At 40.6% G+C, this 16,832-nt stretch overlaps 1 protein-coding gene across 1 annotated transcript in view; it reads right to left on the reverse strand.

The window, feature by feature from the left end:
- Window positions 1-16,832, reverse strand: part of Slc26a4 (solute carrier family 26 member 4) — a 49,708-nt gene that overhangs the window by 4,608 nt on the left and 28,268 nt on the right. The window contains exons 8-17 of the mRNA XM_008830719.2: window positions 16,222-16,369; window positions 15,640-15,753; window positions 11,655-11,732; window positions 11,440-11,535; window positions 9,843-9,949; window positions 7,641-7,710; window positions 5,599-5,691; window positions 3,881-3,976; window positions 2,898-3,128; window positions 327-381 (exon numbers count right to left, since the gene is read on the reverse strand). Coding sequence (XP_008828941.1) covers window positions 327-381; window positions 2,898-3,128; window positions 3,881-3,976; window positions 5,599-5,691; window positions 7,641-7,710; window positions 9,843-9,949; window positions 11,440-11,535; window positions 11,655-11,732; window positions 15,640-15,753; window positions 16,222-16,369 — 1,088 coding nt within the window. The remainder of the gene's footprint in view (window positions 1-326; window positions 382-2,897; window positions 3,129-3,880; window positions 3,977-5,598; window positions 5,692-7,640; window positions 7,711-9,842; window positions 9,950-11,439; window positions 11,536-11,654; window positions 11,733-15,639; window positions 15,754-16,221; window positions 16,370-16,832) is intronic.

The following is a 16,832-nucleotide window of genomic DNA, read 5'->3' on the forward strand; positions in this document are numbered from 1 at the left end:
CAGCTCTGTGGCACAAATTGGAAGTAATAGCTTCCAAAGTTCAAAAATGCTGTTAGAGTTATTGTTTCATTGGTACAGAGTTGTTTGTATAATGAAAAATTTTGGAAATAGTAAATAATGATTATATGGCATTGTGAATACAATTCATGGTACTAGATTAACTATATACTTAAAAGTGAACAGATGACAAATTTCCTTAGCATTCTATACCCCCATACAACATGATTTTTTAAAACTTGCTTTTAGTTTTGGAAGACTCCCATGCATCATATACCATTCCAAGGTAGGAGAAATGGGGAAAGTTAGATATGCATATATGCATTTACCTTGAAGCAAAGCAAAGTATACATTCACATCAATTCTTTGAAATTCTTTGACAATCTAAAAGTAGAAAAGAATTCAATTATATTTAATTACTTGTTCAGGAGAAATGTCAATATTTCCTTGGTTAATCAAGACTTTCAAAAAATCACACATTTTTTACTGGAAAAACCATAGAGATTTTTAGCCTGCCATGATGCTGTCTGTAAGGCTGAAAAGAGAGTATCTTCAGACATGGCAAGCCAGGTAAAGTAGCTTAGCATTCAGGGGCTGAGGCAAGAGGATTGTGAGATCAAGGCCAGCCAGGGCTATTTAGTAAATTTAAGATTATCAGGGAATACATAGCAAGACCCTGTCTCTGTTTTAAATGTACCAGTGTCAGTATCTTGATTGAAATTTTGTGTTATAGTTTTACACTGTGTTTCTAGTGGGAGAAAGTGAGAAAGGGACAAGGGGATACATACAATTTCTCTAAAGAAAGAAAACATCCATTGTGGCACAGCACTTTATTGCACAGAAGTGCTCAATAAATATTTGTATGAAAGAAGAGAGTATGTAGACTTTCAAATAGCCCTTGCCAATTATAGAAGAAAACATAGTTCATCTGAACAAAAGGGTTGTGGATATGGATATGACCAATATATTCAGAAAGTACAAACTGACCTAAATATCAAGGTCTCTATTTTAAATGTACCAATGTCAGTATCCTGATTGTAATTTTGTGCTATAGTTTCACACCATGTTTCTATTGGGAGAAATTGGGAAAGGGATAAAGGGATACATAAGATTTTTCTAATATTTAAAAGTAAGTGTGAACAGTGTTCACTGTTAAGTTTAATTTTTAAGTCAATACAGTAGGTCTATGAACCATACATAGTAATTGCCATTATGATATTACAACTATTTAAGCATGGGAATACTCTGACAATAAATTACATTAGGACTCTACAAAGTCATTAAATACATTGGCCAATAAACAATCTACAATGGGTCTGAGTCAACACACGTAGCAAAATGAACAAAGAACCAGCGTGTGTTCTCAAATGAGCTAACGAGACTGCTAAGAAAATAGAATCTTGTAGCATATTCTCACACTCTTGCCAAGTACAGTTACTAGCCTACATTACCTACCTAGCACCCACACCCTGGCATCTTTTTCTGCCCTTGCAGTGGTAGCCCTCAGCTAAGCTAAACCTCAGGAGTCTGTTTCATATCATTATGTCTGATTGTTGGTGCCTTACCCTGCTGACCTTTTCTGTCTGACCCCCTTGATACCCCTCTGAAGTTTCATCTAAACTTGACATTTTGGGTAACACCCTATTTAAAGTACTTTGAAGCACCTAATACAGTGTTACTTGTAAAGTTATTTAATGTTTGCCCTCCCCTCTAGATGACTTGGTCTCATGAGTGTGGAAACTGTGGCTGCCTCGTCACTGGTCCCTTGCTCTAAGTGGAATGATTAGTGCACATTTAGCCTCTGAATGATTAACATGAGATCGTGTAACTACTTTCTAATTCTATGGATGCTTCTATACTGCTTGTGGCTCAGATCTTGCCCTGACTTCCTGGACACCTGACCTGCTGCCTGCCCTAGTTTCTTAACAATACCTGAGTTATCTAGTCCTTTCATTTACCTGGTGTTTCATATCCTGCTGCTGTTTCTATAAGTAGAATACAATGCTTAACACAAACTATATAGTTTTCCTGTTCCATTTATATTCTCAGTAGAATTAAGCATACTAAGTGTTAATATGTCTAAGGATGTCTGTGTGCCACACACTCTTCTATATTCCTTATATTCATTAGCTTATTAGATCTTCATAATACCTGTGAAGTAACTACCATCATTATGCCTATACTACAAATGAAGAAACAGAGACACAAGCAGCTTAAGCAATTTGTTCATGGTGGTAGAGGCAGGATTTGCCTCAGGTAGCCTGGCTCCAGAGCTTGTGCTCTATTGAAAAAAAACAACCACAGGGCTGGAGAGGTTGCTCCGTGGTTAGAGCACTGGCTGCTCTTGCAGAAGACCCAGGTCCAATTCCTAGCACCCACATGGTGCCTAGATAGCAACCATCTGTAACTCCAGTTCCAGGGGAACCTGACACTTTCTTCTGTCTTTTGTGGGCAATGCACAACACAGGTTCACTTAAGTACATGCAGGCAATACATTTATACACACACACACACACACACACACACACACATACACTACACACACACACACACACACACACACGAAAAATTACAAAACCTGTGAATTTTTCCTTTCACAAAGCTGAGTGACCCATACCATCACCAAAGCCCCAAATCTGTAGTTAAAAGAACCAAAGCCAGGGGCTGGAGAGATGGCTCAGTGGTTAAGAACATTGGTTGTTCTTTCAGAAGACCTGGGTTCGAATCCTAGAACCCACATGGCAGCTAACAACTGTCTATAACTCCAGTTCCAGGGAATCTGACAGCCTTTCCTGTCCCCCACGGGCATTGCATGACACGGGTGCACTTAACCTACAAAGCAGGCAATGCACGCATACACATAAAATAAGATAAAATAAAAAAAAGAACCAAAGCCTTACCATTCTCAGTGACCTCACTCCAACGACGTCCAGGAAAGATACAGCTCCACAATCAAGCACCAGACTGTGGATTGGCACTTTAGGGACATTTACTTTGACTGGGAGTTCCGAGTTCCAGTCCACTTGAATCTCAATTTCCTTGGTTGGAATATCTAGTTCTTCTGGATCTTCAAGATCCTCATCAGGCTCAAAAGCATTATTTGACGAGCCAACATCACTTACGATGCCATTCTAACAAAGAAAATACCACCAACTTAATTTCCAGTGATTTGAAATGTCTTTCAACAATTCATCTCAAACTTCTAAAGTCCTTCACAGAGCATTCTTCAGAAAACAGAAACATCAAGGCAATGAACACTTAAGGAATGACTTTTACCCCCATCCAAACTTTGATGTTCTCTAGGAAGAAAATGGAAGAACAAGGAGCCAAGAAACTTGATTTCTGGGAGATTGTGAAACTTTGCCAGGAGAGAATACTGGCAGGAAAATCTGAGTGAAAGCTAATCGTTATAAAAGTTTATGAACTTTTGCGATTTTCTGGCATTGAATTTGTACTTACTTTGTTCTTTTTGGTAAAAATAATGCTTAATCCCAGCACTTGGGAGGCAGAGGCAGGCGGATCTTTGTGAGTTCAAGGCCAGCCTGGTCTACATAGTAAATTCCAGGACAGCTGGGGCTACAGGGAGACCCTGTCTCAAAAAGACCAAAAAAAAAATGCTTAAAAATGAATATAGATGCTGTTCGTGGGGGGGGGGAGCACCATGTAATCATCAACAACCCTATGTTTCCAGGGAGCTCTGCAGGTCTCATTGAACCCTATCCTTTTCCCACAGCCTACAGAACAGTTTAGCAGGTCTCTGACATGTATTGTTAACTGCTCATACACATCTGGGTACCAAAGGGAATAGGCTGAATTTTAGACCGTCTGGCTGCTTTCATCAGAGAAATGAAAGACCCTGGGGGGAAGAAAGATGTTGCCTCACCTTTGTTGCCCTTAATTGTCCTTTTTTGATGAGTTTCTGTATTCTCCTCAGTGCTTTTAGCCTCTTATTATATACTCTAATGGCATCAAATCCAACCTTTGGAAATAAATATCAAGTTACTTAAACCGTTTGGTTCCCAGTATTTACTTGCAATTATTATCTGAATGGTTACTTCTAAAAGATACTAGAGACCTCCTGTCAGAAAAGAAATTGCGAGGTTTTGGGGAGTAGACCCTCTTCTCTGCCAGGCATCTGCTCCACTAGACACTAGGGAAAAAGACAAAATATCAAAATAATAACAACCTTTTTAGTTCTAAAGTGTTTTCCAAATTTCCTGGATGTCATAGAGCCCCTTTGTCTGGGCAAAATCCATTAGTATTCCTCTGAGTTTAGTTAGTTAGTTTGCGGTGGAAACAGGAAGACACCTATCCAGGAGCAAATTCCAAGTTCATAGCATAGCATAGTAGCAGGCCTACCTGGGTGTTGCTTTGTTGCTTTTTACTCTTTACTCCGGCAGGATGACCCTTCCCCACTGCACTGTTCCCACCCTCTCTCAGCTCACATACTTCCTAAACCCCTGGCAGACTGCCCTCTTCTCACCAGATTTCTGCAACTAAACTGGATCTTTTATTTTTTTATTTTGGTCTTTTTTGAAACAGGATCTCCCTGAAGGCCCAGCTGTCCTGGAACTCTCTATGTAGACCAGGCTGGCCTCGAACTCACAGAGATCCGCCTGCCTCTGCCTCCCAAGTGCTGGGATTAAAGGTGTGTGCCACCACGCCCAGCTCTTTTTATTTAAATTTTTTTTATTGATACATGTGTGGATGTGTACACGTGTGCACCGGTGCCCAAGGAGACCAGAAGGAACACCAGATCTCTTGGACCTGGAGTTGCAGGTGTTTATGAGCTCCTTTCCTTTGATAGAGCAGTAATCACTCTTAATTGCTGAGCCATCTCGCCACCCCTTCTAATTTTAATGCTTAAATTTTTAATGCTTAAAGTAATAAATCCAATGTGTATCATAAAAATATGTATTTTTATGAATGAAACTATTTTTCCAAATAAAATCCTTTAAGCTGAGGCATTGTTGTGCATAGTTGTATCCAATGTCTGGTTCTGAAAGGCAGCTAGCTTTTCCTTATCTGCCAGCACACTTCACATAGCCTCTAGAAAACCCTGCAGTTCCAACCTTCTACCTTTTGTGGGGGGAGCCACCAAGCTGGAGGCGACTCCACCTCCCGCTTCCCTTAACGCCAGCCACCTGTGCACCAACCCCAAATTCCTCTGTCTCTGTCAATCGAATTTAAATTTTATATGAATTCATCTCTAGCATTTTCCCAGCAGCTGTTGCTTCCTAGGTTTTAACATATAGGATAAAACCCCAATAAAGTGAGAATCTGTTTTTTATCCTCTCCCCAAATTGTAGGTTATTTGGGAATACAGATGTCATGATATACTTGTCTTATATTTATTTTGTTTTTGTGAGACAACCCTGAATGGCCTGAAACTTATATAAACAAGGCTGGCCTCAAACTTACAGCAACTTTCCTGCTGCTCTTTCAACTGCTGGTCTTAATAGGTTTGCATCGCTATACCCCACCACAATATAATTTTTAATAGCCCACACAAAGGAAACCGCACATAAGACTTTATTCCTAGTTGGCACCCCATAAATGAATGAAATCTGAAAATAAGTTAAAAAAACATAAAATACTTACTGTGGACTTAACACATTTTTTAAAACCATCAACATTGCCATAAAAAATGGGACTAGAAAATCTCAGAATCTTCACTCCTTCGGGCTCTTCAAGCTGCCATTTTAAAAAAGATTGAGGTTAAGCAAATCCACACCTCACATATGCACCTGAATTTCTACCTGGTCTGCAAGGACTAGAACCACAGTTACCCAGAGAGCTGGGCAGCAGCACTCCAGGCTCTTCCCAGTTATGGGGAATTATGGGGCAAGAAATCAGGCTTCCAGAATTCCACAGGCCAAATTAAAGGCTGCTGTTATCCATATAAAGAAACTGGTTCAAATACACGATTGGTCTTTAGGTCACACCAATGACTTTCTTGATTTTGCTAAAATTTTCTTGAGTAAGGGGGAAAAAAAGGGCACAATCGAGGGAGTCAAGTGTGGAGGAGGATGGAAGATAGTTCAGAAATTTTCTCTGGTGGTTTTTTGCTTGTTTGTACCCTGACACACAGTGACCATTCCAAAAGTGGATCCTACAGAATCATAGATGCTTATGGTCTTAAGGATCACAGCCCCATCATAGGAGAGTACCTGGGCCTGGAGAGGTTGAGTGACTTGGGCAAAGTCACCAAGACACACTATAATCCAGAGCTTCCAAACTCAGGCTAGGGTTCTCTGCCTAGGAGCCAACAGACTGAACAATGCCATTGTTTTATGTAGGTGTGTATCTCGTCTACAGTCTGGTTTACAAATGGCAACTGGATTCTCACATCTGCTCCTACAGGAAAGCTGTGGCCTCAGCATGTTCCATGTAGCCTGATTTTTTTCTCTCTGCATGGCATTTGGCTGAACATAACAGAAAAATTGTGAAATAAATGAAGTAGCAGCTACTGGAATTCCAGGTTCAGTGTACAATAATCTTTTTATTAATAATATTTTTAATATTACCTTTAAAATCAGACTGTAGCTTCCTAGGATTCACATTAAAAATATATGTAGTTCATTGTATTATGTAATATATATTCACTTTTTTAAAGCTAAATTTGTGCTTTCTTAACTTAGTTCCTCTGCTCTTTCATTTTTGTTTCCCTAGTGGTTACTAGTCACTAAGCAGTTTTACTTGCAAGTGGTATCTGACTATCAGTGTATGGTCAATTTCTTTGTTTCTCATTTCCTGTATCATATATTATTTCTTCCAATTCCAATAATAAAGAATTACATTAAAGCCTTGGTGACAGAATTGGAAAAACATCTTGTTAAAACTGAGTGAAGAGGAGCTGGAGAGATGGATCAGCAGTTAAGAGCACTGACTGCTCTTGCAAAAGACTCAGGTTCAAATCCCAGCACCCACATGGCAGTTAACAACTGACCAAAACGACAGTTCCAGGGGATCTAGCACCCTCTTCTGTTCTCCATGGGCATTGCACTACACAGGTGCACTTACCTACACGCAGACAGTACACTCATACACATAATAAATAAAAAATTTTTTAAACTGAGTGAAGGGGCTGGAGAGATGGCTCAGCAGTTAAGAGCACTGACTGCTCTTGCAGAGGGCCTGGGTTTGATTCCCAGCACCCACAAACCATCCTTTACTCCAGTTCCAGGGGACTCCTACGCCCTCTTCTGACCTCCACAGCACTGCACAACATGGGTGCACTCACATACATGCAGGCAATACACTCATACACATAAAAAAATAATAAATATTTAAAAAACTGAAGAAAATTTGCAGACTTTAGGTAATTTCATAAAAGTTAAGAATGACACAGGGAAATATAATTTTAATTAAGCATCTGGAGTAATCTAATGTCTATTGTATCTAAATCCTTCATAATGATTTTTATATTAAAATGGCATTCAACTGGCATGGACAAAATTTATCTAATCAATTTATGGGAAAAAGCACGTAGAACCAAAAGTTCTTAAGACATTTCCAGTAGGCTGATGGCCCTTCCCAACAGATGTTTTCCTGGCTTGTACCTAACAGACTAGCGAGTTCCAGGGCTCCTTGAATTCCAGACTAATCAACCACTCCAGCAAGTGTCTTAAAACAGCACTTACGTTTTTGTAATGTGTGATACCTCTGTAGATATCAGTGTTGGGGATACGTCCAAGGCCATTTGATGAAGGACTAAAAGAAGGAAAATGAACATCAGGATTTTTTTTTTGGTCTTTTCGAGATGGGGTCTCCCTGTAGCCCCAGCTGTCCTGGATTCACTATGGAGACCAGGCTGGCCTCAAACTCACAGAGATCCGCCTGCCCCTGCCTCCTGAGTGCTGGGATTAAAGGCGTGCACCACCGCACCTGGCCAGGATTTTTTTTTCACAATAGTTTTTTGTTTTGTTTTGTTTTGTTTTTGACTAAAAAGTTAAGAAATAACAGCTATGAAAGAGACCATCATTCTGGTGTTTTGCACTGTCTTTATTGTAGATGACATTTTCCTGTATCTGACTCTGAAATGAACAGCTGGTGTTTGTGGGGAAGTGGAGAAGGAGGAACTGTGACTCTCTTCTGATGGCTGAGAGAGAAAACGAGCACTTTCATGTGCCTAACAATTTATAGAAGCACAGAGCGTTCTTGCATGTTAAATCTTTTTGAAGCCCGGCCATAACTGAGCAGCCAGCAGTATTATCCTGGTTTTTATTTTTGAGTAAAATGAGGTTCAGAGAAATTAGAGAAGGTGGGGAGGTAAAGGACATCACAGCCATGTCTTTAACCTATGGGTCTTTGGGGCCTGCCTCTTATTTGTTACTTATGGCAGCTTCCTGAAGTATGGGGAGTCTGCAAGTATCAGATTAGTTTCTTTTTTCAAAACAGCAGCCTCAGAGAACCAGAAATAAGGCCTGCTTGTCAAGCAGACTGCTGATTTCCTGTTCCTGATGCAATTAGATAAATTCCACGTTTCTTCAGCTGTGACTGGTGGTATGTGCTATGTTTAGCTCCTGAAGAAAGACTATCTGTTTAGGGTCCTTTCAGCATTGTGCTCTCTGGATCAGTATTATAATTACTGGAAATGAAATACTGTGGAGGATACTGCTTTTTGTTGGCTAAAAACCCGGTTACCAAACCAGAGGCTAAAAGGTACTACCAATTTTCCCTTGCCTTGTAATGTGCTGATTTTTAACTTAAAGCACATGTTAGTCTTTCTCTCCAAAAATCTTCCCTTTCAACCAGACTTACATACAAAAAAATAGACACTGAGGTAAATTCAGCATGGGAGGCAGAGTCTTCTAAGGACAGTGAGTTACTTCTATAAGCAAACTGGGCACTCAAAAGCTAATGTACTTTTTCTAGACCCTGGGCTACTGGGGTGCTGAGGCAAACTGCCACAGGCCTTTTGGATAGGTACTGTTCACGCTGTGGTAGGTAGGAAGAGCAAGGAGAGCTGGTTTAGTGGGATAGGAGAGGTGAGCCCATGCTAAGCTAAGGTTTATATGTTGGTTGCTTTCCAGGTTTCTCCTTCCTTCACTAGCCAAGCCCAGACACAGAAGAGGCCAGAAGTCTAGAAAGAACTGAGGAGGTGGAGAGGAATGTGTTTCTACTAGGCTCTACGAAGATACATACCTAAAGCCTCTCAGGAGTCAACACCACCACCAACAAATAACTTGCCTTTGGCTTGACTTATCTGTGCTCATGGGCTGTTGCCCATTGTATGACTCATGACTCTGCTGCTTTCCGTAAGCATACAAACTAATCATACTCACTTCGCATAATTGAGTAGGGGCCTAATTTCTCATACTTGAATGAATCCTGGTTGAAATCAATTGTTGTAAAGTTTTCAGTTGTATAACTGATTGCTAGCTTCAAAAAAATAAAATGAGCTAGAATGTATTTGAGTTGTTTTGTCCTGTCCCTGGTGCCCAGTCCATCTTCTACCTCATCTGACTTAAACAAGAAGCTGCAAAGTAAGTTCAGTCTTTGGCTGAACCACATGTCTTGAAGTTTTACCATGACCAAAGGAGAGCACGCAGTGGAACATGTGACTTAAGTGGGTAGATTTGGGAGTGAGCTGCATCTGCAAATCTAGCTCTGCCGGTTAGTAACTGAAAGCTTTAGGAAAGATCCTTAACCTTTCTGAGTGTAAACTTTCTCAAACTTGTAGAATAAGACTAATCAAACCTATTCATAAGATTATTTTGAAGAGTAAATATAACACTTGTAAAATATGTCTATAGTTCATAGAGTCTTTCAATATATATATATAAAATATATAATTATAATCATGTCCACAAGAAATCTGGATTTTTTTTTTTAGTACTTACAACTGAACTCTCAGGACCACAGTCAATAATCCAAATAAAAGACCAGCTAGCAAACCCAGGTCCAGTCCCAGAATGATGGACATTATACATGTAAACACCCAGATAACCTGGGGGGGGGATGGAAATGAAAAGAATTCTATTAATTCATCAGATATCAATCAAGTTATACCTACCTATAAAAATAAGATCAATTATCCACCAATAAATTATGGTGTTTTAAAATATTTTTATTTTATGCATATTAGTGTATTGTCTGAATGTGTGCAAATGAAGTCGTGTCATACAGTGCCTGCAGAGGTCAGCAGAGAACATCAAATCCCCTAGAACTGGAGTTACAAATGATTGCTAGCCATCATGTGGGTGCTGGGAACTGAACCCAGGTCCTATGCAACAGCAGCCAGTGCTCTTAACCACTGAGCCATCTCTCCAACCCCTAAATTATGGCTTTTTAAAAATAATATGACTTCATTTTAGACTTCAGTAAAACCTGGAATTGGCCTTTCAGTTAAGAGCAATTTTACCATTTTATTTATTTCTAAATTTTTGAATAGGTAGTATATTCACATAGTTCAATAGGGTATTAATATTTAAAAGGCATTCAATGGCAAATCTTGCTTACAATCCTCTCTCCTCTCCACCCAATCCCAACCTTCCTCTCTTCTTGTATTCTTTTATTTTTGTGTGTGATTGTGTGTGCATACATGCAAAGCACACATGCTTTCTCTAACACCTCTATTCTATTCTCTTTTTCTCTTAGGAATTTTTCTTGGAGATCTTTACATATCAATACATAGGTTTTTTTTTTTCATTCTGTTTGTGTCCTGGCCTAAATTGCAGTAGAACTATGAAAGGTTTAGCTTTTGAGTCATATATTCCTCAGAATAGTTGTGAAGTCACATTATCAGAATTTGTGTGTGTGTGTGTGTGTGTGTGCTTTTCAACTACATTTTTTAAAACAGTATGTTTGACTTTTAAAAGTCAATGGGCTAGAGAGATGGCTCAGCAGTTAAGAACACTGGTTGTTCTTGCAGAAGACCTGGGTTCAAATCCCAGCACCCACATGGCAGCTAACAACTGCCTGTAACTCCATTCCCAGGGGATCTGACAGCCTCTTCTGTCTTCTATGGGCATTGAATGACATGGGTGCACTTACCTACATGCAGGCAATACACGCATACACATAAAATAAAAATAATAAATAAAATTTTAAAAAGTCAATGGAAGTTGGGTGTGGTGGCACACACCTTTGATCCCAGCATTCAGGAAGAAGAGGCAGGTGGATCTCTGCAAGATCAAGTCCAGCCTGGTCTATATAGTAAGTTCCAGGCCAGCTGGGGCTACAGAGAGACCCTGTCTCAAAGAAACAAGGTCAATAGTGTCTACACCACATTCTTGCTGGAAATAAATCTTCCTAGGGACCCAGGGTTCTCACATAGAAGACATAAAAGTCTTTGGTTTACCCATAGTGCTCTAATTTCTGCTCTGGAGCCCCCAGAGTTCAGGCCAAACTTAAGAAATGGAGGGGGGAGGTGATGTGACAGGAAGCATATGCAAACCAAATCTTATTTCAGAGAAAAATGTGTGGTGAGTGACTTACGGCATCAGTCTTATTCTGCTTCCACAAACGAGGAACATCACACACCTGCATGAACATCCCTTTCAGGTTGGCAATGACAACAGCTGCCAGAACCGACTACAAAGATACAGGGGAGGCTGTTACTCAAGGCAATGATGACACCGAGTCTGATATTTATCTGCTATGTGGCAAAGAGAAATTATGAAACTGGTACACAATGAGGGGAGGGGGTTTACCTTCTGCAAAGGTTCCAGAAGCTTCCCCAGGGCAACAATAGCAATCATCACAATCCCAGCCGAGATGATGCCAGCAACCTGAAAGATACACTTTCTATGAAGGCCCTAATCCTCCTGCTCCCAGAAGCACTTGGCACTTCCCCACTCAACCTTTATGCTCAGTAGTTAAAGAAATGAGCACTATCTACTAAAACTATGCAACATGAACAAGAATGGGAAAACCAGAAATATATATATACACTGCTGATGAGAAAGTAAACAGAGAAACTGCCTGCTAAAGCAAAGCTAGTTTTGAGTGTGTGACACCATTGGTGTTAGTTTAGGAGCCAGTCTTGTTTGCCAAGGTCATAGACCACCTCCTTCCCCCAAATAAATGATTGTCATAACCTTGGGAGATGAGTTCCTGTGGCTTGTATCACTTTCGTCTGCATCATTGAGGCAGCAGCCATAATGGTTACTCTAATAACATGTGCTTGTATCTTACAGTTTCCATGAAAGACCCAGAGAAAATAAACTAGGAAATCCTGTTACCGATTTACAGTGCCACACTGGTGTACCAAGATGTAGATCCGCCTCCTCTCCTTCCCCCAGCAGCTGTAGACACAGGTTCTGAACACTGTCTGCAGTGATGGAGCAATACCAGGGTAAAGGAAGCTCAGAAACTTTACCTTCACTGCCTAAAAATGCTCTGCTAAGATCCATAAATATTAGGAGAGAGGCTGAGGAGGTAGGGACTGTTCTCTGGTTTGATCAGTTGACCAATGAAATTCTCTGTTGACACAGCTTGGGGCAAGGCTAAGGTGAAGACTAGAAGCTCTGAAACAAAGGAGAAAAGAAGAAGGGAACGAGAAGCAAAGCAGTCAGAGAGGAAGGAACAGGCAGATGGTGTTGAGCACAAGCATTGCCTCATGCAAGATGTCCAGGCAGAGGAAGCAGACATGGCAAAGGTAAGAGGACATTTTGAAAACTTAACCAGAAAACACTCACTCCATCTGGCAAATTGGTCATTTATGTTTAGATATGGGTCAACCTGAGAAAGCATTATGAATATAATATACTAAAAAACTCATGGACCTAGCATGGCAGCACATGCCTTTAATCCCAGCACTGGGGAGGCAGAGGCAGGTGGATCTCTATGAGTTCCAGGCCAGCCTGGTCTACCTAGCAAGTTCAGGCTAGTCAGGGCTACATACATGAGACCCTCTCTCAATTGACAAGTAGACAAACAAACAACCTTGTCCATTTAGCTTCCTTTTTTATGATCTGGCACTACATACCCAGGTTCTCAGTATGTGGCACTTAGCACTTAGACCCTCCTGTCTAAGAAGCTAAGATCCTTCTTCTCTCCTTCCCCTTTCCCTTCTTCCTTCCCATTGCTTAACCAATTCATTTGCTGATCCACTTGCATCTTCCTATAGATAAGAGACTGAATTGGTGAAAGGTATGGATGGCTATGTGGAGACAGGGACCACAACTGGCTGCCCAGCTCAGGACAGGAGATTGACCATCCACCTGCCAAGAATATATGATAGAACATCTCTGATTATGGGACTCGAAGCTAGTTTTGGTTACTTTATTAAAAATCTGTGAGGAATCAATTAGTTGTATTTACTGTATAAAGCAGTTTTGTGGGAAATTGTAGACTTTATGTCCTTGAGAAGATTCAATTCCTAGCAAATTAGTTATTGTTAAATGAAAGGGTAATCGGAGCTACAGAGTACTTTGGATTAAGTCTTTTGTATGAGCCAGCAGAAGTCAGAATAGGGATGAGAGAAAGAACAGGCAGTGCTGTTTAGCTCTTCTATCATCCATAGATGTGTGCTAAACAGTTAATGTCCACCAACATTCTGTTTGTTCTTCAGCAAATGTATATTTGTTGCTTCTTATGTACCAGGCCCAACACATTTGTCACAGATGCCAAGAGCATATTCCTACCTCATGGGGTATAGTAATCAGCATTTAGCAGCCAGTGTGTACAAGGACTTTACATTTTCTTCTTTAATCCTTACAACATCACTATTAGGTAGATAGAGTTATTATTTGCATTTCATACAAATAATGCTGAAGTTGAGGCATTAACTATGAGATATAAACTATGAGAAACTAGACAAAAAGACCTTGTAGCTTGTTTGGTCACAGGTCCCTGGATTTCATGCCAAGGTCTTAGACTTTTAACCACAGAACTTAGTGTGTGTTTCAGTAATTAAATATCAAGCCATTTCTGTACTTGTTGCCTTCTTCCATGCTGAACTGCTGGCATCCTTCATTCCTAATCATAATACATGCCAGTGTGTGACAAAGGATATTAACTTACCCCAACATCATTATCCCAGAACCCTTTGCCAAAGAGGTCACTTTACATGGACTTTATTACTGGGGCAGCTAGCCTGTGCCTTGTTTGAGCCTGGAGATAGCAGCAGGAGAGTGGACATCAGCAGCTCAGAGTCCACCTGCACCGCCTCAGGACTGTGTGCCCTGGGGAGCTATTCAGTGCTCATCTCCAACACAAGCAGCAGGAGCCCCAGCTGCTGACAGCTTTGGCATGAAATGGGCGCAGCTTTGAGAACAAGCTCTGACCACTTCTACTTGGCAACAGATCTCTGTGCTTCCTGGTATGTACTAGATTCTTTGACCTGTTCCCTCAGAACTAGCCATAATTTCAAAATAATTTTTAAAGAAAAACTTTGAAACAAATTTTAATTTGAATTCTTAAAAGGAGCCAAGAAATTGGAATAGGCCATTTTAATAAGAGAGGAGCATCACGCCCACTGTGAGGACACATCCATCCTGTGGCAACATCACATGTATTGTGAGAACATTTACAGTTCTCCCTGGACAAGCCATTGGTGAGTCATTGTTTACCCTGTTATTCTCTTTCATCCTGTGTCTTTTCCTTAATAAAACCCTTGAAGGTTATATGTGTTTTGTACTAGTTTGGGTTTATTCTTCTTTATGGTCTCAGTGCCTTTTTGTCCCAAATAATGCTCTTTTCTGTGTCAGGAAGCTAAAACTCTCTGAGGCTTAACAGAAACTCAATTCCCATCTTTGTTCCTAGCCTCAGGCCTCCAGTTTGGTCTGTACAGAGCTGTGTGTGCCTGGAATGGAACTTGCAGAGCGGCTCCTGAGCTTTCTGCCCAGCTGAGGAATTATCCAAAGATTTAACTGGGGTGCTGGTTCTGCCATCACCTTGTGAAAAGCAGCAACCAAAAACCATATTTAAAAGGCAAAATTAAGGCCACATTTGGAACTTGAAGAACAAAAATCTTACTCAGGAAGAAATGCCAAAATGTTATAGCAAAAATTCTTCCTGGCTATCAAAATATGGTTCTGTGGGACCAAAGCCTCTGGAGGAAGTTCCTGATATTTGAAAAGGGAATATGAATAAAAAATATAATAATAAAGCTGCAAAGTGCCTCCTCCCCACTTGTGGTCTTGGAGATTGAACCCAGGGCCTGATACATGCTGGGCAAACACTCAACCACTGAACTATATCCTCAGCCCTATTTTCCCAGCTAGCCTCAAACTTATTCTGCAGGCCTTGAACATGGGATCCTTCCTACTTCAGCCTCCCAAGCATCTTGGATTTGGGGCCTCTGCCACCAGGCCAGGCTCTAGAAAATGCTTTTACCATGCCCTTGCTCACTCCAAATAACAAACTACAAAAATCAGCCTTCTTCATTACTTATGACTTATCATCTGTGCTTGTCCTGGAAAAGCAAGTGAGTGTAGTTATCTGCCAGGTAAACACTGACACAGGAATTTGGAAATCAGTGTTTCAGGAAACCACAAATGTTGCCTTTTAAGAGGATTTTTGTAAGGGTTGAGTACATCAAAGAGATAAGGAGGCCCAAGTTGGATCAGATGAGGAAACACAAGTCCCTCTTCTCAACAACTCTTAGTCCTGCTTAGTTCTTGTGCAAGCCACTCTGGGCCACCATTCCCTGCCTGTCCCCACTGTCAGTGTTACCCTACTCTCACTTCATACCTGTGTCTTTCCCCCAGTGCTCTCCTGGACAGCGGTTCGAGACAGTGCAGTGGTTGCCACAAAACAAGAGAAGAATCCTGAGAAGACATTGCTGATCCCAAAGGCAATGAATTCCTAAGGGAGAGATTGGATGACAGTGATGCTGCAAATAGACCCTCATCAAGTGTCCATTGGGATGGCTCTGTGGGCAAAGGCGCTTGCCACACAAGCCTGATGACCTCAGTTCAATTCCCAGAACCCATGTAAAGGTAGAAGGAGAGAATCAACTCTACAGTCATCCTCTGACATCCCCTTAAGAACTCTTAGTCCGACTAAAGAGCTAACTTTGAATGTTGGTTTTGACCTGACTGAATTAGCTCTTTTAAAATTAGTGTTATGTCAGCTTTTTTCTTAAAAGGCAAGATGATGCAGTATGTGTATTTCAAAACAGTTTCTAATTAGCAAGCACAAGAGGGAAATAACCCAATAAAGACCAATGGAAGAAAGCAATACTTTCTTTAGGTGATACCAAAATCTTTCCCAGTTATGTTTTCTTCTCGTTTTCAGTCTTATAAATTCAGTTCAGGAAAAGGGTCATCATACCTGGTTCCCATCGATGATGTAATCATGCTTGATGGCATAGACTTTTCCTACAGATACTGCAATAGCATAAGCCACCACAGCAATGGAAAACGATGCAGCCAGCATGTCTGAAAACAGGCTCACAGTTGGAAGTGCAGGAGGCAAGAACCTAGTAAGCAAAACATGTGGTTATTTGACAACCACTCTTTTTATCAGTCCCACCAAAAGGTGTATCCATTCAGTCACACATTAGACATGAAAGGATATGATCCGACAAAACAAAAAGCACATAAGATGCATCGTAAGAGCATCTGCTTTTCTGTTTTAACCAGAAGTTATTGCTATCTCACTGGCTGATTTCAGTGTCCCTGACTTGAGAGTTTTTTCTATACCTCCCACATGAATACACCTTTTGTTACTGATTCTTTAACACCCTACATCTCCATCTCTGCCACATCACACGTAATATTTCACCTCGCATGATTTCTCTTTAAAGGTCTTTGACTTTAAGAGAGAGTCTAGCCATGTTACAAAATTCAGTTGTATGAAGAGATGTCAATTCTATTAAAAACACAAAGAATATATGCTAATAAAAGAATGCAGCTGAAAATTCTTAAGAGCTGTGACACTTA

Source organism: Nannospalax galili, unplaced genomic scaffold (assembly GCF_000622305.1).
Source record: "Nannospalax galili isolate Female #2095 unplaced genomic scaffold, S.galili_v1.0 scaffold312, whole genome shotgun sequence".
Taxonomy (NCBI): Eukaryota; Metazoa; Chordata; class Mammalia; order Rodentia; family Spalacidae; genus Nannospalax; species Nannospalax galili.